Raw genomic sequence first — 23,633 nt, forward strand, 5'->3', positions numbered from 1 at the left:
CGGACCAAATACTGCCTGAAATGTACGTAGTGTGAACATAGCCTAAAGGGGTATTCCAAGAATAATTAACTTATCCCCTATCCACAGGATAGGGAAAAAGTATGAGATCAGGGGGGTCCGACCTCCGCCCCACGGCAATCTCCGTATCGCCCCCCCCGGCTTCTGTGTTATGAATAGAATTGCGGGTACGGCACGAGACCTGTGGGTCTATTCATTCCTATGGAAGTGCCAGAGAGATTAGTAGGGAGAAAAAAAGAAGAAAAAAGCGGGCGCCGGCGCCTCGTGTGGTACCTCACAACACCAAGGATCAGGTGTACCTCAATTTCTTTTTTATTTAATTCACTTAGAGATGAGTAAGCACTCTTCCGGCTTACTCGGCTCTTTCCAGCGGCTCTATTCATTCCTATAAGGCCACCGGAGAAAGCCTAGTACAGCCCTCTTCCAGCTTACTTGACTCTTTTGCGAACCTCCATAGGAATGAATAAAGCCGTGGTTACGGCATGTCACATACTATAAATAACACAGAAACAGGGGGCTGATACGTAGATCACCGTGGCATTTGGAGGTCAGACACCCTGAGATCTCTTACTTAAGTTAATTTTTCTTGGAATACCCCTTTAACCTCTTAAGGACGCCTGACGTACCGGTACGTCATGCGTTCGCAAGAGGTGTTTAGGGCGAGGGCTGCGCGGCGACCCCGCTCTGAACCGCCGTGATCCCGGGTATTGCGTGTAGCCCGGGACCGCGGCTATTAGCGGGCACGGTCTGATTGCCGTGCCTGCTAATTCAGTAATCAGATGCAGCTGTCAAAGTTGCAGCACTTCCCTGGTGTCTAGTGGGGACAATCCACACATCCTGCTCTGGCCGGGGTCTTCGCCAAAATGGCGCTGATCCCGGCTCGGCACTCTGATGCTTTCAGCTGCAGCAGCCGAAAGCAAACGAGTGCCGATCTTATTGATCTTTGCTGTATAACTATACAGCAAAGATCTCAATGAGAGATGAGTGCACTTATACTAGAAGTCCCTCAGGGGGAATAACCATAACCCCAGAGGGGCTTCTAGTATAAGTGTAAAAAAAAAAAAGTATTGTTATTAGTAAAAAGCCCCCTCCCCTAATAAAAGTCTGAATCACCTCCCTTTTTCCATGTTTTAAATAAAAGTAAATAAATAAACATGTTTGGTATTGCCGCGTGCGAAATCGCCCGAACTATTAATTAATCACATTCCCGATCTCGCACGGTAAACGGCGTAAGCACACAAAAATTCCCCAAAAGCAAAATTGCGCATTTTTGGTCGCATCAAATCCAGAAAAAAATTTAATTAAAAGCGATCAAAAAGTCATATATGCGCAAACAAAGTACCGATAGAAAGTAAACATCATGGCGCAAAAAATGACACCTGACACAGCCCCATAGACCAAAGGATAAAAGCGCTATAAGCCTGGGAACGGAGCGATTTTAAGGAACATATATTTGTTAACAATGGTTTGAATTTTTTACAGGCCATCAGATAAAAGAAAAGTTATACATGTTATATATCGTTGTAATCGTAACGACTTGAGGAACATGCAAAACAAGTCAGTTTTACCCCAGGGCGAATGGCGTAAAAACAAATACCCCCCAAATAAAGTAAATGTATTTTTTTGCTCAATTTCACTACACATTGGTTTCACAGTGTACTTTATGCAAAAATTCAGCCTTTTAAAAACAAAGAAGGAAAAAACGAAGACACAAAAACGAAAATTGGCTCCGTCCTTAAGAGGTTAAGGGAAATATATCAGCGGGTTACACAAAACTTGCTAATAGGTTCTAATAGGACGGGCCGAGGAGTGCAACCATACTTTTATTAAGAGGGTGGCATTAATGATAAATCTTACTTTTTTCTCACTATGAGACAGTTCGGTGCACTGAGGGCGGTCCTGTAGTCCTCTGTGCACTGCTCTGCCCGTCTTCTCTCATTTTCTAATGACCATTTCCCTTTAACATTCCAACAAACATCCTCACAATACTTACATTCCATCCACAACAGACAAACAAATAATAAGCACATGCCATCTTCCCAGTACTTTGTACTAACCTTCTCTGCAAGCTTATTGACTTCTCCCTGAAGAGTATCTCCGTCAGATTCAACATTATCAATCTCGATATCTTGGTATAATGATTGATTTTTCTTCTCTAGTAATTTCTCCTTCAAATAATAAAAGAGAAGAATAATTATAAATAATGGTGTAAGAGAATAGGGATACATTTCTGTTAGAAAGGTCCTGATCACAGGGTGTCTCACTGCTGGGTCCTTAAATAATAATTTGTAATGTTTTGGGCTGGATTCACGCTACATTTTTGCAATCCATTTTTTTCCATCCGCCTTTGTGTGCATCCCTTTTGATCCGTTTTTCTATTGACTTCCATTATAAATAAAAAAGCAGATCCGTTTTTTAACAAACACAAACTTGGAGTCGAGTACATTTTTGTGTACGTTAAAAAAACAGATCCCTTTTGATCCGTTATTTTTTTTATAACGGCGTGGTGTGCCTCAGGATGATGTTGTAGTGGTGGGACGGCCACTCACTTGCTAGATGGAAGTGTGACGCCACAAATTGAGGTGGATGGCCGAGATACAGCTGGACCTTAAGGGTTTTGTAACGTGACGCCAGTGCCTGGTGGGCACACAGGTGTGATGGCACACCTAAAAAACAAAGAGTGGTCAGCACTCACAACATAAAAGTCCCTTTAGATGGAATGTGGTGTTCTTATTATGGCTGTATGCCTCTCCACGAGCACGCGAGAAAAAACCCCCGGACCCAAGGGCATCCAACAAGGTATAAGCACGAACAAGGTATAAGCACGAAAGTACTCTCCAGCTCGCTTGATTACTTTTAAACCTTTATTGTATAATGTTTAAAAGGTGTGATGGCACACCTGCTTTTAAAGAATAAAGCCGGTTGTACCCTTTTCCCCTGTGGTTGGTGCCCTGTCAGATTGCTGCAGGGTCCCTTGGGATAGTGTACCACCTACCACCTGAATGGTGGTAGGAACCACCCTCCCACAAAAAGGGGAAATGTCCCAAGGTTGCGGTGTAATTGCTGTGCAGGTGGTAGTGAATAATCACAGACTCGTTGATAACGTTAATGACGTTGACTGGGTTTACTACTTGTAAATGTGCAGCTTGTAGTACATCGAATCTTGAAATACACTTGATACAGTCCCAATAAATACACGAACATAGAGCCACCAGATTTGTCTGAGTTCATAGACTTTATTAACTTTGCTCCACCCGGATCAGTTCTTAGCTCTTTGGCTCTGTGGATACTGTCCTGCACGGTAGTTACTCCTAGTCCTCGGCGTGGGTTGAAATCATCTGTTGGCTAGTCCTCTATTGAAGGGCTTAACAGTGCATCAGACGCCGTGTTTGATGCTTCAAGAAAGAGGTTGGTAAGGGGGCTCTGTCCTGCGTCCTACCCATGCGGGGTACCGACTAAGAACTCAAACTGTAGAGGGGGGGACCTGTCAGAGGACTAGGGCCCAGGTAGAACCATAGTGGAGAGCTATCTGAGCTGCGTCCTTTCTCCACTGAAGCTTAGCTAAGACTCCTCCTTCACCCAAGGGACTAACTTCCTAACCAGCATGTAAGGTATGCTGTGTTTGGGTGGAAAGAGATCAATAGAAGAGTGGAACGGGTAGAGGTCATAGGACAGAAGAAAGGAAAGATCCTACTGGCTAACAGAATCTGGTACATATACATACAATAACCCTTTGAGATACTTCAGCTGTGCAGCTTCCATACTTTAGCTATACAATACATTGACATCTAGTTGCAATAAGACCACACAAAAGTACAGACTTTTACGAAGGGTGTGAATAGGAGCAACACCCATAATGGGACACCACATACTCTCCCACTTGAGAAAAGCCATCCACGGCGTAACACCTTGAGGAAAAGGCTGGACGTTAGTAAAGGCACAGCATGGGTTATGATAACATACTATAGCAAAAATACTTTAAGAGCATAGATACACATAAAACCTTTACTTTGGTGTTTGGGGCAATAATAAAATCGTCCACCATAAAACTCTTTTAGGGCACTGGATGCATCTGTCCATATGAACTCTGGGTAGTGCTGTGATGCACCAGTTCCTTTTGCTTTGTTTCAAAAACAGCAATAGTGAGGCACCTTCCTCACAAGAAAGGGAAAGTCAGGGAGAGGGATCACGTCTAGGCCGAGGCAATAGGACAGAAGAAAGGAAAGATCCTACTGGCTAACAGAATCTGGTACATACACATACAAATAACCCTTGAGATACTTCAGCTGTGCAGCTTCCACACTTTAGCTATACAATACAGCCAGGGCCGTATTTGCCACTAGACACCCGTGGTCCGGTGCCTAGGGTAGCGCCCAGCGGGGGGCGGCACCCGCAGGGAACACTTTTTTTATTATTTAAAAAAAAACAAAAAAAACTCCATAGGCACCGGCCCACGGGTGCCTAGTCCACGCCGGGGGAGGGGGGGGGGGGGGGTGACGGAGCGGCCGGGAGCAGGATGGGCAGGCAGGCTGGTTCCCTCCCCCCATGCAGCGCCGAGGTCCGGGGTGCGAGGCAGGGGGTGAGCTTCCGGCACACACAGCCTGACAGAGGCCTGAAGCTCACAGCTGCAGCCCCGCGGTCCCGGATCTTTTCTCCTGCTCGGCGGCGCTCACGTGATGTGACGTCATCGCCGAGCAGGAGAGAAGATTCGGGACCGCGGGGCTGCAGCTGTGAGCTTCCGGCCTCTGTCAGAACCAACCAACCTGCCTGCCCATCCTGCTCCCGGCCGCCCCGTCTCCCCCCAGCCTCTCCCCTGCCCCCCAACCTCTCCCCTGCCCCCCCCAGCCTCTCCCCCTAACCCCCAGCCTCTCCCCTGCCCCCCAGCCTCTTCCCTGCCCCCCAGCCTCTCCCCCTAACACCCAGCCTCTCCCCTGCCCCCCCAGCCTCTCCCCTACCCCCCCAGCCTCTCCCCTGACCCCCCCAGCCTCTCCCCTGACCCCCCCAGCCTCTCCCCTGACCCCCAGACTCTCCACCTCTCCCCTGCCCCCCAGACTCTCCGCCTCTCCCCTGCCCCCCCAGCCTCTCCCCCTAACCCTCAGCCTCTCCCCTGGTCCCCAGCCTCCCCCCCCCTGCATTCTCAGCCTCTCCCCTGACACCTCAGCCTCTCCCCTGCCCCCAGCCTCTCCCCCTAACCCCAAGCCTCTCCCCTGCCCCCCCAGCCTCTCCCCCTAACCCTCAGCCTCTCCCCCTAACCCTCAGCCTCTCCCCTGTCCCCCAGTGTCTCCCCTGGTCCCCAGCCTCTCCCCTGCCCCCCAGCCTCTCCCTCTGCCCCCCAGCCTCTCCCCTGGTCCCCAGCCTTTCCCTTGCCCCCAGCATTCTCAGCTGCTCCCCTGACCCCCAGCTTCTCCCTCTGACCCCCAGCCTCTCCCCCTGCCCCCAGCCACTCCCCCTGAATCCCAGCTTCTCCCCTGCCCCCCTACCGCTTTCCCTGACCCCCAGCCTCTCCCCCTGAACCCCAGCTGCTCCCCTGCCCCCCAGCTGCTCTCCCTTTCCCCCAGCTGCTCTCCCTGGCTCCCCCAGCTGCTCCCCCTGTCACCCCCAGCTGCCTCCCTTCCCCAGTCCCCCCCAGCTGCCTCCCTTCCCCAGTCCCCCCCCCCCCCCAGCTGCCTCCCTTCCCCAGTCCCCCCCAGCTGCCTCCCTTCCCCAGTCCCCCCCAGCTGCCTCCCTTCCCCAGTCCCCCCCCCAGCTGCCTCCCTTCCCCAGTCCCCCCCCCCCAGCTGCCTCCCTTCCCCAGTCCCCCCCAGCTGCCTCCTTTCCCCAGTCCCCCCCCCCCAGCTGCCTCCCTTCCCCAGTCACCCCCAGCTGCCTCCCTTCCCCAGTCCCCCTCACAGCTGCCTCCCTTCCCCAGTCACCCCCAGCTGCCTCCCTTCCCCAGTCCCCCCCCAGCTGCCTCCCTTCCTCAGTCCCCCCCAGCTGCCTCCCTTCCCCAGTCCCCCCCAGCTGCCTCCTTTCCCCAGTCCCCCCCCAGCTGCCTCCCTTCCCCAGTCCCCCCCCAGCTGCCTCCCTTCCCCAGTCACCCCCAGCTGCCTCCCTTCCCCAGTCCCCCTCCCAGCTGCCTCCCTTCCCCAGTCATCCCCAGCTGCCCGCCTGCAGACGAGTTGTGGTCGGAGAAGTCTTCATGATGCTGCGCCAGATGGAGAAGAAAGCAAAAAGTTAGCGACGGCAATTTGAGAAGACGTCACCGGTGAGTCATAAGTAACTGCACTGTAATCACTTCTATACTGTGCAGAGCCTGTGTACCATTGGGGTCTAAATGGGTCAGTGTATTGTTTGCGGTAGTGTACTGACACAGCCCTGCGGTCACTACAGTACACTAGCGCAAACTTTTAAACTAGGACCCAACTACAAGAGCCGCAGGCACTACAACTCCCAGCATATCCTTAGGGCTGTAGACTGTCAGTATATGCTGGGAGTTGTAGTGCCTGCAGCTGTTGTAGTTGGGTCCTAGGTGCATTATACACTGGATGCTTTGTGGCATATAAGTATACATAGATCTGTGGGGGCTCAGTGCAGGAAAGTGACCCCAGAACATCACTAATAGGGGATAGGGGGAGATGTTTTTGTTCTATCCCCTATTAGTTATGTTCTGGGGTCACTTCCCTGCACTGAGCCCCCACAAATCTCTGTATTCTTATATGCCACAAAGCATCCAGTGTATAATGCACCTAGGACCCAACTACAACAGCTGCAGGCACTACAACTTCCAGCATTTACTGACAGTCTGCAGCCCTCAGGATATGCTGGTAGTTATAGTAAAGTAGTACAATCCTCTGATAGCTGCCACTGTAGACAGATGTATTACTGGACCTTCAGGGCTGATGGTTGTCACCCACAGATTGCAGCCACCAGGAGCCTCTGCACACAGTGATTTATTACAGGGTTGTCCTCTCAGAGACTACAACTCCCAGCATACCCTGAGAGCTGTATAAATGGAGGGTGTTCTGAGATTTGTCACAGATACAGATGAATTCAGGAAAGGAGCGGGTCAGCATGTCGTATCTCACTGGTTGTATATTGGTGGGCTCCAGGTACCCCAGTCCAACACTGGACAGAACCAGTCCCCAAACTAAGACGTCCCCGGCCTCCTTCCTTCCTCCATCACGTCTGTTTGATGAGAACAGCGGGCATCAAGCAGAGCGGCACCCAAGTGCCAGGGTATATACCATGCATGTACAGTAACGGCGGGGGGGGGCACCTCTGCGTGCAAAGTGCCTAGGGCAGCATGAACTCTAAATACAGGCCTGAATACAGCGACATCTAGTGGTCATCTTTAGTAATACTGTAGTTGCAATAAGACCACACAAAAGTACAGACTTTTACGAAGGGTGTGAATAGGAGCAACACCCATAGTGGGACACCACAATGGAAGTCAATGGAAAAACAAATCAAAGCGGATGCACACAAAGGCATCCCTTTTTTTCATCCATTCTTTGCCAAAAACGGATGAAAAAAATGGATTGCAAAAACGTTGTGTGAACCCAGCCTAACCTGGCATCAAGTATTTGAAGAGGCACTGTCACGAACATGCTTGTGATCGCTTGTTTTACAATATACTCTCCTTTTTATGTTTAATTCAATGTTATATACAAGGCCACTGGGGGGCTTCCTTCCTGTAAACCTGTGGTCCTTGCTCCTTCAGTGCCGACATTTAGTCTTTTCTCTGTTAAAAAAAAAAAAGAGACCAAGCACAGGAAGTTCCAGTCCTGTGTGTGCTCACAGACAAGGATTGGTATTGATTGACAGCCATTCCTGAGTGTGTTAGGAGCAGGACAAGCCTTTACTGTGCATGTGTACAGCTGCTGCGCATCCACATTCAGTAGCAGAGAATCCTGGGGGTGCTTGCACTGTATGGTCAGCTCTCCTGTCCCACATCACCAAAACCTCTAACCAAATATTGACATTATACTGAATGAATTGTTGCATAACAAAGAGCATTGTCTCCTGGTAAGGCTAGGTTCACACTGCGTTTTCAGCATCCTTTTAACGCATCCGTTTTTTGCAAAAAACGCATGAAAAACGGATTGCAAAAAACGGATTCATTTGTGTGCATCCGTTTTTCCATTGACTTCCATTATAAAAAAAAACGGATCCGTTTTTTTTGACGGACCAAAACGGACCAAAAAACATTGCTGACCCTATTTTTCTGGACGTTAAAAAAAACGGATCCGTTAAACGGATGCTGAAAACGCAGTGTGAACCTAGCCTTAGCTGCAGAGCTGATAATAAAGGTAAAAAGTAAAAGCTAATGATATAATTAGTTTAAGTCAATTGCCCTCAGCTGAAATACAACCTGCATGATGAATAGTTGTCCTTCCTAGCATGAATGCACAAAGGACTGGGACTTCCTGTGTTTGGTCTCTTTTTTTTAACGGAAAAAAGACCAAATATTGGCACGGACGGAGCATGGACCACAGTTTGACAGGAAGTGAGACACCTAGTGGCCATATGATTTAAACATAGAAAATGTAAAAAAAAAAATTAAATGACTACATTGCAAAATTGCTTGTGATCAACCCCTGTTGATCGCAAGCAATTTGCAAATCTGAAGTAATGTACAAATCTGTACACCCTTCTGACAGCAGTTAATTTAAAAAATAATAATCTTACACCGGAGTACCCCTTTAACTACCTATACCTGGCAGTCACTATTATGACACAACAGATTTAGGATCAAATTCTTTGGGTATCTCCCCTGGAACTTCTTTTTTCCAGGTAACAGAAACGCATTGGTAGACACTTGCCTGTTTAACACTCTCTGGTGCCTAAATAAATTTTGACATCAGATGGTTAATATACTGTGTTATTCTGCCCTCTTCTAGGTACATCACATTCTTTATATTTTAAGTGGTGTGGTAACTCATTGTTTATAATTAGGCATCACTCTTTGATGTATTTTAGATGTACTAATAATCTAATCCATCTGTGGTAACATTCCAGCGAATACTCTTAAACACTACCAAAAAAAGAAATCTATACCTTGAGTAGGACCACAGAGGAATTAGTGTTGTCAAGGAGTCTGTTAACTGCAACCCCAGTGGATATACTCAGTATTGTCGACCTAGTTCCATTCATAAGTACTGCAGTGAGCCGGAGGTCATCGATCAGGTCCCAGATACATTTATCACAACCTAGGAAAAAGCAAAGACAATTTACAGTACATAATGTATCTGACAACATTTTCTACAATGCACAATTTCACATTTTCAACCTTCAAGGAAATTTCATATTTTCCATATGAATCAGGTACAATCTACTTGTAAGGGTTGTGCTGAAAAACCTCTGCTTGAGGCTATGTTCCCATGTTTTTTTTTGCGACTGGCTTTGTGAGGCCAAATAACGAAATGGCCAAAAAATAAAAAAAGACATAGAGGGAACATAGCCTATGTGTCCTATTAGGACATAAAGACATCATAGTGAGGGTTTGTCCATTCAAGTTGTCCCTCTACTAGCCAAAGCAAAGAACTGTTGTAAATAGTGGCGCCCTGGCAGACTATATGATTATGCATTACGTGTCATTTTTTTTGGCCGTGGCCCTTTTTTGGATGGCTGTCATTTTGGCGCCAAACCACTGCCATTTTATGTAGATTACTGCCAGTATTTTCATAGAACGTCCACGTTTTGGTGGTAAAATTACGGCCATCCAAAAAACAAGTACACAAAACAGCCTAAAAACCCATTGTTGGAACAAAGCCCATAAGTGTATTACATTGGACAAGGCAGTAGTTATGGGGAAGACCTTTGTCTGGACTTCTGGTCAGCAAACCCAATGTACTTGATAAGATATAGTTTATGTTTAGTATATAAACAAACCTGTCTCCCTTCAGATGCAGACGTTTGGACCACACTGATCCCAGCAATTGTTATACATACTGTATAACAATATTGTATGTATACTTTGCTACTGTCTTTTATTTAGTATCCTACATATCAGTAATGCACACAAAGTTGGAATTATGCTTGTACAATTTCCATTGGGAAAGTTGTGCCCCTTATTCACAGATAATCAGATCATTGGCCGTTTTTCTTAGTCATGATTTTTTATTAATATTCTATGTTTTGTTTGCACTTCTCTGAACATTATCTGAACACAGTTCTACTCTTTCTGCTATACTGATTGAATTCTTACTACACCCATCTCTTCCCTGCAGGTTCCTTCTGGCCACTTTACAGTTAACCTCTTCTTTGCTTTGGTGATTGACGTTCTTCCACTCACCCTGTGCTGTATCTGTCTGCGTGTGTGTGGTCCAATGACATTCCTGGATTGGGTCCATGACCTCCTTTAAAGTATCTCATAGCCCTGTAGTCCAAGCTGGCTATTAGACTTCTTTTCTAGCGAGTGTCTCCATAGCTCTTTCCGGTATTGTTACTTGGCTTCTCCTGACTACGGCTCTGTTACCTGACTATTCTCTTAGATTTTGTTTTAGTACTTTGTAGCACATTTGGTTTGACTCCAGCCTGTTGACTACCCCTTATATGTAAGTTTCAGTGGTTGTCTGCAGTCGAATAGGACTGTTGAGGCAAGTAGGCAGGGCCACTGGTGGGAACACATTATGCCACACTGTTTGTGTCCTACCCTGCCCTTTCTTAGGCTATACCCTACCTACAGACGTGTCACCATAAGGAAAAATAATTCTTCAGTTGATGATGACTCTTTTTTTTGTCAAGGATCATAAATTATTTCTTATTGGTATTCAAAACTTACTGAATGAACAGTCTGATCCACTTGGGGATTCAGGGTCTTCCAACAGACATTCTCCAGTTCTGTTGTTACAAGGACCACCACCACAGTTGCATTCTAGGTGAACAGGAAGAAGTGTTAGCTGTATCCACAATAAGCAAGGTATTACTTTACAGACGCTTGTTTAGGAGTATACATATACATTCATTCAAAAAGCCCCATCTTCTCAAATGTGATAAAAAAAACAAAACACAGATCACGGAATAAAAGAGGAGCCCTTACAGCTCCATAGGTGGAAAAATAAAAAGTTATAGGGGGTCAGAATATGGATATGCATAGATTTTATACACACATATATATATATATATATATATATATATATATTTATTTATTTATATATATATATATATATATATATATATATATATGTATTATATATAGTAAAACTAAACTAAAACAACTTAACTTTGATATAGTTGGATTTGAACTGATGTGTAGAATATTTTTTTATTTTGCCTTACAAATAAGTTGTTGTAATACATTATATTATTATATTCATTACATTAATTATATTAATATTGATTTTATTTTATTTTATGGTAAAATAAATATGCCAGTAAAATGTCCAACTTGTTTCGCAATAAAGAAACCCTCATATGACTCTGTCAGTAAAAAAACAAAACAAAACAGAATGTTATGGGTCTTAAAAGGTGCAAAGAAAGGAAACAAGCCAATAATCGTAATTAGGGAGGTTGGAAGGAGTTGAAGGGATTATTCAGCGCTACAAAAACATGGCCACTTTTCCCCTATTCTTGTCTCCAGTTTAGGTGCGGTTTGCAATTACGCTCCATTTACTTCAATGGAACTGAGTTTCAACCCCACCCAAATTGGAGAGAAGAGAGGGGGAAAAGTGACCATGTTTTTGTATAACCCCTTTAAATCTATGTATACAGATTTGTATTTTTTTAATCTTAAATTTGGTGATGATATCTATTCATAGGGAAATGAATTTTTGTAATTTTTGTACTGTATTCATGCAGTACTATGAAGGCACTTACTCTGGCAGCCATAAAGCCCATAATTCCAATATCCGGACTTGCATCTATCACATTTCAGACCCATCGCCCCAGGTCTACATCTGCACTGATGAGTTACGGGGTCACAATTGTTATCCAAGGAGGCCGCGCTGCACTGACACTTCTGACAGCCCAAACAACTGTTATAGCCATAGTACCCAATCTAGGAAATAACAGAGAAACATGAGCAGAGTGCTAGGATACAGTTTCACTTGGTGCAAATGGAGTATAGAAAACACAATCTACAGCTGTTATTGCAGTTTCTGGGAATAAATGTCGAAATATGGTATACAGGGTCCTATGGCAGTTGATGGGATTTTGGATGATGCATTGGACCCCAGGAAAAGCATTATTTGGCATTTTCTTTCCTTTTTTTATGTATAGTGCTCTCTCCGCTGCTGGATTTTCAAAAGATAAAAATTTGTCCCGGTCAAGTAATGGACACACAGGTGGGACTGATTACAATTATAGCATAGTCATCGAAGCTACGTCTTCTAACAAGCCAAGCCCCACTGTGTTGATCACATAACCAGAACAGAGTTCTATCTATTGAAGTTATGCTGCGTTTACACGGAACAATAACTCGCCCAATTGATTGTTTAATGATTTTGAAGCAACGATTTGGTTTTTATAACGATCAGCGTTTACACGAAAAAAACGATAGAAAAATCGTTAGAAAATTTGTTATTGCGATCATGTTTAAGATCGCTTAAGCCCATCTTTCACATCTTTGAAAGACTGTTTACACAAGGCGATCTGCGAATATTTAAAAATCTCAAGTCTCAACTGTTGTATGTCCTGCAGGAAGTGGTGTATTTTTTCTACTCTGACACTGTGCTCTCTGCTGCCACTTCTGTCCATGTCAGGAACTGTCAAGAGCAGCAGAAAATCCCCATAGAAAACCTTTCCTGCTTTGGACAGTTTCTGGCACGGACAGAGGAGGCAGCAGAGAGCACTGTGTCAGACTGGAAAGAATGCACCACTTCCTGCAGAACATACATCAGCTGAAGACTTGAGTCTTTGATATGGTGGGATGCAGGAATCCCTCCCTCCCCTCACTTCCCTCTTTTCTCCTCTGTTTCCTATACAACTTTCCCCTCCCCCTCCCATAGTTTTGTTGGTTCCTCCCCCCCCCTCTCACCTAAGACCCTCTCTATATTTTATATCTAGAAAAGACTGTTATGACTCTGCAACTTATATCTACATTATGTATTATAGTATGTACAGTTTTAAACTGAATCTAAAATGGGGTCCCCCCCTCCCCCCCTCTTTTCTCTCTGTATTCCCTTAAGTATCCCTAAAAAACTTCAATAAATAAAGATTGAAAAGAAAACCTCTCCTGCTCTGGACAGTTCCTGTTATGGACAGAGGTGGCAGCAGAGAGCACTGTGTCAGACTGGAGAGAATACACCACTTCCTGCAGGGCATAAGTACTGGAAGACTTTTTTCTATTTTTTAAATAGAAGTTATTTGTTAATTTGTATAATTTTCTGGCACCAGCTGATTTGAAAACAATTATTTTTTCACCCTCTTACGTATATTTTAAGGCCCATTAAATAGAATGATAGGTGATCATCCGACATATTGGCTGATTGCATCATTAAAACTTGCTAAAAACTGTTGATCACACATCATCCTGTATAGTGTAAGGTAATGTGGAGCCAACAACAAATGATCTAGAGATTGTTTGTGCGACCCTCCCCATGCAGTGGTCCAATGTTGTAATGGGATCTTTAAATAAGCGATGACCTAATGGTTGGCACTCGTTTACTGAAAGGGTCAGAGTGCGTAATAGATCCCTTACTAAGATTTATTTGTATACTTCACACAATTTTTAATTACATTCCAGTATTAATGGATTTTCAGATTATATTTGATTTAACTTAATCTGACATTACAAAATGCATCTGCAGGCGGAGGGTCCTAGGATAAGTTATTCATGTAAACCTCTGTTCACTCTGGACTAAGTAGTCATTGGGTGGTCCTATTCATTGACTGACAGCTCTTTTATATGTACATACTCTATGGGGGAGATTTATCAAACTGGTGTAAAGTAGAATTGTCTTAGTTGCCCCTAGCAACCAATCAGATTCCACTTTTCATTCCTCAAAGATTCTTTGAAAAATGAAAGGTGGAATCTGATTGGCTGCTAGGGGCAACTAAGACAATTCTACTTTACACCAGTTTGATAAATCTCCCCCTATGTTCCCACATAGTATTTCTGTCAGTCTTTTGGTCAGTATTTTTTCAACCAAAATCATGAGTGGAACTGACAGAGCAAAATTATAATGGAAAGATGTGTTTTTTTCTACCCACTCTTTGTTTGGGTTGAAAAAATACAGACCAAAAGACTGAGTGAAATATTGTGTGTGAACATAGCCATACTCAAATAGTTGTCAGTCACTGTCAGTCACTAGGTAGGACCACCTAATTGACTACTTATCCCGAAAAGATTTACATGAATAAATGACAAGTTATACACGTACAGTATGTGAGTACACCATTTCATATTTGTTTGTGTAAGGTAAAATGGAGATCAGTACTCACCTGACACTGATCACAGGTAATTCCAGTGACTCCGGGTTTGCAGTGACATTTTCCCGTTATGTGGTTGCAGAATTCTGTACCGCATTTAGAACACCTGCATTCTGAAACGGGAACACGGTCGTATGAATAACGAGTTCGCGCAAAATCACATATTAAATTAAGAACACAGACAAAGATTATTAAAAATGCATCTATTATTTATGTCAGCTATTCTCTACCAATACATTAAAGCATGAGAGCTGTGGTCCCTTATTCTAGCAGTCTGTAGGGAAAACAACTCATGATGCTATCCTGATGCTGTTTCCTTAGATTTCTTAATTACAGGACAGAAGATGAAGATAAACACTATGGGGGAGATTTATTGTATGGCGCACAGTCCTTTTATCGCGCAGAGGACCCACGTGCTCAGAAATCTATTGCAAACATTTGTTTTTCAAATAGTTTATGCGCAAGAGGGCTCTCTAGAGTGCTCGCACCATGGGGGCAGGGAGGGGGTGTGATGGGGGAGTGGGGGTGCAGCAGCACGCAGAGTGGGCGCAGCCTCTGCGTGCGCCACATTTACCTACACCAGCTCTTGGCTGGCGTAGATTTCACTTTGTTTGCATGGAGTGGCTCCATCTCCTGCGCTATGGAGATTTATGTAGAGGCGGACTGCCTCTACATAAATCCTGTGCGCGCCGCTGCATATGGCAGGAAACCTACTGTACGCCAGCTGAGAGGTGGAGTAGGTTTTCTGCATATCTTTAACACAAAGCAATGATAAATCGCGCAGACTCTGAGTCCGCGCCCCCCGTTCCTCCCCCTCCACACCTCCTCCCCGCCCCCCTGGCGTACGAGGCAGAAAGTGCCGATTTGCGAATATTTTATTCTCAAAACGGCCATTTTGCAAATAAAATATTTGCTAATCTGCACTTTCCGCCGAAAAACAAAGCTACGCCACTTGATACATGTCCCCCTGAGTCTATGTTCACACACACAGTATTTTTTATTATAATTTTTTCTTTGTTAGTTCCACTCCTGATTTTGGCTACAAATACTGACCAAAATACTGACAGAAATATTGACCAAAATAATATGTGTGAATATAGCCTAAGGTAGCTATGTAGAGATGAGCAAACCTCGAGCATGCTCGAGTCCATCCGAACCCGAACTTTCGGCATTTGATTAGCAGTGGCTGCTGAAGTTGGATAAAGCCCTATGGCTATGTGGAAATCATGGATATAGTCATTGGCTGTATCCATGTTTTCCAGACAACCTTAGAGCTTTATCCAAGTTCTGCAGCCACCGCTAATCAAATACCGATCGTTCGGGTTCTGATGGACTCGAACCTGAACCCGGTTCGCTCATCTCTATAGCTATGCATTTAAAATGTACTAAAATGTTCCTCCTTTCACCTTCGCCATGCCCTTCCCCATTTACACTATATACACCAAACTCTTTTCTGTTAATTGAACTTTTTTCGCAAGATGAAGCTATGTTTACACAACGTATGTGTTGTAGAAATCACGGCCGTTGTTGCAATTTCCCATGATTCATACAGCAAACACATTGTATAGGATCCTGGCCAGAGTGAATACACATGGGGGGAGATTTATCAAACATGGTGTAAAGTGAAACTGGCTCAGTTGCCCCTAGCAACCAATCAGATTCCACCATTTATTTTCCAAAGAACCTGTGAGAAATGAAAGGGGGAATCTGATTGGTTGCTAGGGGCAACTGGGCCAGTTTCACTTTACACCATGTTTCATAAATTTCCCCCATGGCATACACTCCGACTGGGATCCGTAGCTATTCATTGAATAGCAGCCGCAAGAGACATGTCAGTGCACACAATAGAGCGTGCGGCTACGGCCGCACGCTACATTGTATGCAGCAGGGAACTCGGACGTGGGTGCACATTGATGCTCCCGCATCCGAATTCAGCGGCAGTGAAGATCATCCGGCTGGTACTGCAGTACCAGCCGGGATGATCTTCTCTGACACCGGCCGTTCCATGACCCGGTCGGTCCATGGAATGGCCGGTGTCTTACTACGTGGGAAGATGGCCTGAAGGTAATTCTTAAAATATGTTGTAAATAATAGATGTAATATTTTTGAATATATGTGTACAGTCACCAAAAGGGACCTAAGGATATTATTTTTTGTTACTAGAAGCATTGACCACATGACTACTAACTATGAAGAGCCACAGTCAGAGTTAAGAAATCATTTTCATTAGGCTGCAAGTTAAACTTCAGAACCCTGCAATTGTGTTATAGTTTCATTTAATATTTTCTCCTGCCCTTTTGTCTCACATCTTCCCCTTTTTCAGAAGGAACACCTTTCCCATAATGTAAAACTTACAGAGATGAGTGAACCAAATCTTATATAACGAGATTTGTTACAAACTTTTTTGCAAAATTTGTAACAAATTCGTAAAGAAGGCGGCTGCACAATTTCATATCCAAAAAAAAAGGTTATGCTCAACTGCCCATGCTCCTCCCGTGTTCTCCTACAGGTCTTCGTTGTCTCCAGCCATCTCTAGCCTGTTCAGCCAATCACTGATTGAGACAGGACAGCGCCATGGTCAGTGATTGGCTGAGCAGGCTGGAGGCTACTACAGGGGACACCAAAGACCGGAGAAGGCGAACACCGCTTGGACAGGTAAGTAGTGAGCAACGAAACTTGCTGAACCTCACTAAAACACGGCTAAACGCCTGCAATCATTTACCTGTTTTCGTGCGGTTCATTTAAAGGGGTACTCTGGGCAAAATGTATTTTAAAATATGTTTTTACATAAGGAAATGTATATACACTAATTATGGGAAATGCACATAAAGTGCTATTTCCCTCAATTGAGTAGATCAGACAGGCTCAATGTTTCTAAAAAATCGTGACGCCACGTCTCAAGCGTATGTTCCAGCAGGGTCCAGCAGGGGCCGCACTATATGTAGAAGAACAGATGTCCCAAAATACTAGTGACCACTGTTCTACTGCGGTTTACAGCAGTGCTTTGTTGTTATAATGGTGCTGTGCCCGCATCTGTGTTAGGCTGTTCGTTTTAGGTGATAAAATGGCGCCTCAGCGATCAGCCCCATGCTGATTCCATTCTCTGTTTCACCTCTGTGGCATGTCTCCATGTAGGGACGCCGCTGCTGGGTGTTCTTCGAAGCAAAGAGGCAGGTTACTTAGGGCTGGTGCCGGGGTGCGTACCTCTGCTCTGATGTTACCATGACTGCAGCTCCGACGCGCCTGGTGGATCTGCTGCTGTACTTGAGGCCCCAGTCTCAGAGGAGAAATAGGCCGCAGGCGGGATTGGTGTTAAGGACCCCTGAATTTGGTCTCCTTTTATGTCCTGTGCAGGAGCGCTCACCCCACTGCATCCCCTGTAACATCAAAGATGTACGCACCCAGAACATCCAGCAGCAGCGTCCCTGCACGTCCCTCTCTGCTTCCCTGTGCTGCTTCACCACCGCGGCATGTCTCCGGGCCCTCTCTCTCCTCTTTAGGGCTGGTGTCGGGGTGCGGTGTTGTCGGGGTGCGGCTGAGATGCCATTTTATCACCTAAAATGAACAGCCTAACACAGATGCAGGCACAGCATCATTGTAACAACAAAGCACTGCTGTAAACTGCAGTAGAACTGTGGTCACTAGTATTTTGGGACTTCTGTTCTTCTACATATAGTGCACCCCCTGCTGGACCCTGCTGGAACATACGCTTGAGACGTGACATCACAATTTTTTATACTGAGTCTGACTGATACTGAGCCTGACTGATCTACTAAATTGAGAGAAATAGCAATACAAATGTGCATTTCCCATAATTAGTGTATATTAGGAATTTGTCTAACTTTCCTTATGTTATAACATATTTAAAAATACATTTTGCCTTGAGTACCCCTTTAAGGTCCTTGTTTGGATGAACCTGAACTTTGCTTCAAAGTATGGCTAACCTGCCGAATCAAACTTTTGAAAAGTTCGCTCATCTCTACTAACAAACAACAAATGTTAATATAATGATCTAATGATTTACCAGCTCAGAAACCTCAATTAAAAATGTCACCGATAAAGACTCTGCAGCCTCGGGTCAGTACCTTGACAGTTCTTGGCTACTTTGGCATCTCCATAATAGCCTGGAGCACAGCGCTCACAGTTAAATCCAGTAGTGTTGTGCAAGCAACTGTTGCATTGCCCGGTTACTTCATTGCAGTCTTCAAAAATCAAGTTAGGATCAGAGTTTCCACTACAGTCACATTTTTTACATGTGCCGCCTCTCTGTAGTGGGTTGCCATAATAGCCTGGGGCGCACCTAAAATAAAAACCAAGTAACCAAAACAAACAGAACCATTCAATTAAAGCCACCTTGTAAATCACATTGTAAAATGAAATGCAAATACTGTATCGAGTTAGCATTTTAGTGTAACATTTGAACGGGTCTTGTTAACAGTGTTTTATCGTATATGGTTCAGGTACTTGCTACATATATATATATATATATATATATATATATACTGTGTGTATATATATATATATATACACATATAAATACAGTATATATATATATATATATATATATATATATATATCACCATTTAAAAATGCTAACTTTACATGACGTGACGTGTAACATGTCTGTATGTAACTGGTGACAACATGGTCCATTTTTGGTGAAAATACCCATTGGAATCAAGGACAGTGGTCTGGAATTTTTATCGTACTTTTGTATCTGCTGAACCAAAGTTTATAGCTCATGGCTGTCCCTAGAGAAAGCCAGTTAGTATCTAAGCCTGGGGACAGGGGATATAGTGTGTCTCCTTAAAGAGACCACCAAGTCGTGCAATGCTCCATGGCAGGGGCGTAGCTAGGGGTTCAGCCTAGGTGGGGCGAGTGAGTCTGAGTGGGCCCCCAACCGACATGACCCAGCAGGTGACAAGGATTTCTGAATAATAAAGGGAATATTCTTCCACATTATTCATAGTGAATAAGGATAAAGAGCAGTGTAAGAGGCTTCTACATTTCACATATAGAACCACAAAAAAATTTAAAGTGCTTAAGATTAGAAAAATATAGCTGCCTTCTTCCACAGACAGCACCACTCTTGTCCTCAGTTTGTGTGTGGTATTCAACTGAAGTGAATGGAGTCAAGTTGTAATACCACACACAACCTAAGAGCAGGGGTGGCGGTGTTTTAGAAGAAAGCAACTATGTTTTTTGTTCTTAATCATCGTACTGAGTACAAGATGCTGCAAAGCTGGGTGACCTCCATTATACTAAGTACTAGATGCGGGGAAAGCTGGGTGACCTCCATCATACTGACTACAGCATGCCAGAAAGCTGGGTGACCTCTGTCATACTGACTACAGGATGCCAGAAAGCTGGGTGACCTCCATCATACTGACTACAGCATGCCAAAAAACTGGGTGACCTCCATGACTACCTCTGTCATACTGACTACAGGATGCCAGAAAGCTGAGTGACCTCCATTATACTGACTACAGGATGCCAGAAAGCTGGGTGACCTCCATCATACTGACTACCTCATGCCAGAAAGCTGGGTGACCTCCATTATACTGACTACAGAATGCCAGAAAGCTGGGTGACCTCCATTATACTGACTACAGAATGCCAGAAAGCTGGGTGACCTCCATTATACTGACTACAGCAAGGGTGTCACACACTTAGGCCCTCCAGCAGATATATATATACATATATATGGCTCCTGCAGGTCAATGCTGTATATATCTTCAAAAAGGCTGCGGCACTCCAATGATAGTGATAAACTGTGCAAAAATGTATTCACATCCCAAATACAAAAGCAGCGACATTTCTGACTACAACTGCGGTCTTTTTTCAAGCTATTTCAAGCAGTTGCGGTCAGAAACATCGCTGCTTTTGTATTTGGGATGTGAATACATTTTTGCCCAGTTTATCAATATCATTGGAGTGCCGCAGACTTTTTGAAGATATATACGGACAGCCTGGTGGACCCCTGGCTTGCTAGCTGGCACACAGCTGCTCTCCTCTTTTCCTGAGGGCCGAATACATTTTTTGTGTGTATATATATATATATATATATAAACAAAACACAACAATCACTGAACTCAGGGAGAACAGCGAAAAATTCCAATGGAGTACTCATTTACGAGTCTCCATTGATTGTCCCATACAAAATTTAAATATGCAAAAAACTGCAGTCTGTGGATGGATGCCTGCCTTGGTAACCCTTGTCTTATGTCGTTATACTCGCCACAGAGTTAAACTTTGACTTACAGGGGCCTCCCTGGTGTTTCCCTATTTAGGTCCCAAAGCTCGCAACAGAGTGAGGACCTGAGGGACTACGTATCAGGGTGGTTTGGTGCTCTCCCCACTAGGAGGCACCCCTTGGCAATGGGCTTCCTTATGGGATATCTGGCTATTCCCGTGTTTTGAGACTCGTAACTGAGGCTCCAGGGACCCCCTTTTTTGCATATATATATATATATATATATATATATATATATATATATATCAGGGACCAAATAACCAGGAGGAGCTATATATATATATATATATATATATATATATATATATATATATATATATATAGCAGTGATCAAATGACTAGGTGGAGATATATATATATATATATATATGCAGGGGCGGAACTACCGCCGTAGCGGCTGCTACGGGGCCCCTAACATCAGGGGGCCCGTGGCCTCGGCCCCCCGAAGATGACCGCTTGCAACACCCGGCGGCCGAGCGGGCCTCCCGGGTGTTCAGTGTTCTGACTGACAGCGCGAGAAGCCATAGGCTTCCCGCCCTGTCAATCATTCTTGTGACCGCAAGCAAGCATTCCGCTTGCGATCACAAGAGTGTCCCACCCAATGAGCAGCTCTTTGGTGAAGTCCCGGCAGCGTCATCGCTGAGCGCTCAGTGTGCGCCGCCGCGGCTGGGACTTCCGGTACTAAGAACACAAACCGGAAGTCCCAGCCGCCGCCACGCACACTGAGCGCTCAGCGATGACGCTGCCGGGACTTCACCAGAGGGCTGCTCATCGGGCGGAGGCAGAGAGAAGAGGAGACCGGCGACCGACGGGGGAGCGTGGGGTTAGGTGAGTTATGTGTTTGTTTTTTTTATCAGAGGGGCAACACTGCGGGCTATGTGGGGAAGGGGATGCACAATACTGGGGGCTATGTGGGGAAGGGGATGCACAACACTGCGGGCTATGTGGGGAAGGGGATGCACAACACTGCGGGCTATGTGGGGAAGGGGATGCACAACACTGCGGGCTATGTGGGGAAGGGGATGCACAATACTGGGGGCTATGTGGGGAAGGGGATGCACAATACTGGGGGCTATGTGGGGATGGGGATGCACAATACTGGGGCTATGTGGGGAAGGGGATGCACAATACTGGGGGCTATGTGGGGAAGGGGATGCACAATACTGGGGGCTATGTGGGGGCTGGGGATGGACAATACTGGGGGCTATGTGGGGAAGGGGATGCACAATACTGGGGGCTATGTGGGGAAGGGGATGCACAATACTGGGGGCTATGTGGGGGCTGGGGATGGACAATACTGGGGGCTATGTGGGGAAGGGGATGCACAATACTGGGGGCTATGTGGGGGCTGGGGATGCACAATACTGGGGGCTATGTGGGGGCTGGGGATGCACAATACTGGGGGCTATGTGGGGAAGGGGATGCACAATACTGGGGGCTATGTGGGGGCTGGGGATGCACAATACTGGGGGCTATGTGGGGGCTGGGGATGCACAATACTGGGGGCTATGTGGGGGCTGGGGATGCACAATACTGGGGGCTAAGGATGGACAACACTGGGGGCTATATGGGGGATGCACAATACTGGGGGCTATGTGGGGGATGCACAATACTGGGGGCTATATGGGGGATGCACAATACTGGGGGCTATATGGGGGATGCACAATACTGGGGGCTATATGGGGGATGCACAATACTGGGGGCTATATGGGGGATGCACAATACTGGGGGCTATATGGGGGGATGCACAATACTGGGGGCTATATGGGGGATGGGAATGCACAACACTGGGGGCTACCTATATGGGGGATGGACAACACTGGGGGCTACCTATATGCGGGACGGGGATGGACAACACTGGGGGCTACCTATATGCGGGACGGGGATGGACAACACTGGGGGCTACCTTTATGGGGAATGTGGGCCATCTAAAAGGGGAACTACACAGAGGGGCCATTTATGAAGGGGACTAGGGGGCATCTATAAGGGGAACTACACTGGGGGGGTTGACACAGAGGGGTCATCTAAGAGGACTACACAGAGGGGACCATATACTGTAGGGCAGGGATAGGGAACCTTGGCTCTCAAGCTATTGCAAAACTACAGCTTTATTTTTGACTGTCCATACATGATGGGAGTTGTAGTTTTGCAGAACCTGGAGAGCAGAGATTCCCTACCTCTGATATAGGTGATGCACAGAGGGTGTCATCTACTATAAATGGATTACACAGAGGGGGATCTCTACTATAGTAGATGCACATGGGGCCATCTATATGGAGGACTGAACAAGGGGCAATCTATAAGCTGTCTACACAGAGCCTAATTTGTCTGTCTGGCAGATTCTGTGGATTCGTGGCTCGGAGTTCTTATAATGGCCCAGGACAGATGGAGAAGAAAATGAAAAGGAAACAACTCTAATGAGAGAAGGCGTCCCCTGTGAGTCACTTAATATAACTGCAGTGTAATTTATATGGTGTATAGAACCTGTGTAGAGCTGGGTGTGTTGATGGCATAGTGGTTGGTCGAGGAGGGGGGGGGGGGCCCAATCAAAAGTTTGCTATGGGGCCCAGCCATTTCTAGTTACGCCCCTGTATATATGTGACCAATTGACCAGGGGGAGCCATTTATATATATACACTGTTATATATACAGCAGTGACCGAATGACCAGGAGTAGCTCTATCTATCTATCTACCTACCTACTCCTGGTCATTTGGCCACTGCTATATCTATAAATGGCTGCTGTGTGTGTGGTGTGTGTCCTCTCACACAGTCCTCACTCTGTACCTGACAACTTCCAGCACCACAGACACTGATGATGACCACCTACAGCTGCTGCTGCACTTCTTCTCAGTCCCTGGCAGCCATAGATGACAGGATCCCTCCAGCTCTCTCCTCCTCATACCATGCTCTGTCGGACAGTGGGGGAGGGGCCAGCAGCAGAGCAGGAAGAAGCATGGAGGAGGAAGTGAAGAGAACAGGGAGAAGATCCAGCCCTGGCCGGGCACTGCATC

At 45.6% G+C, this 23,633-nt stretch overlaps 1 protein-coding gene across 2 annotated transcripts in view; it reads right to left on the bottom strand.

Annotated features, from left to right (window-relative positions):
- LAMA4 (laminin subunit alpha 4) overlaps positions 1 to 23,633 on the bottom strand; it is a 110,916-nt gene that overhangs the window by 45,829 nt on the left and 41,454 nt on the right. For both annotated transcript variants that reach the window (XM_069974859.1, XM_069974858.1), the window contains exons 5-10: positions 18,453 to 18,667; positions 14,380 to 14,480; positions 11,815 to 11,995; positions 10,781 to 10,873; positions 9,055 to 9,206; positions 2,076 to 2,186 (exon numbers count right to left, since the gene is read on the bottom strand). In XM_069974859.1, the coding sequence (XP_069830960.1) occupies positions 2,076 to 2,186; positions 9,055 to 9,206; positions 10,781 to 10,873; positions 11,815 to 11,995; positions 14,380 to 14,480; positions 18,453 to 18,667 (853 nt within the window). The remainder of the gene's footprint in view (positions 1 to 2,075; positions 2,187 to 9,054; positions 9,207 to 10,780; positions 10,874 to 11,814; positions 11,996 to 14,379; positions 14,481 to 18,452; positions 18,668 to 23,633) is intronic.

The sequence above is a fragment of the Dendropsophus ebraccatus genome, chromosome 6, assembly GCF_027789765.1.
Source record: "Dendropsophus ebraccatus isolate aDenEbr1 chromosome 6, aDenEbr1.pat, whole genome shotgun sequence".
NCBI lineage: Eukaryota > Metazoa > Chordata > Amphibia > Anura > Hylidae > Dendropsophus > Dendropsophus ebraccatus.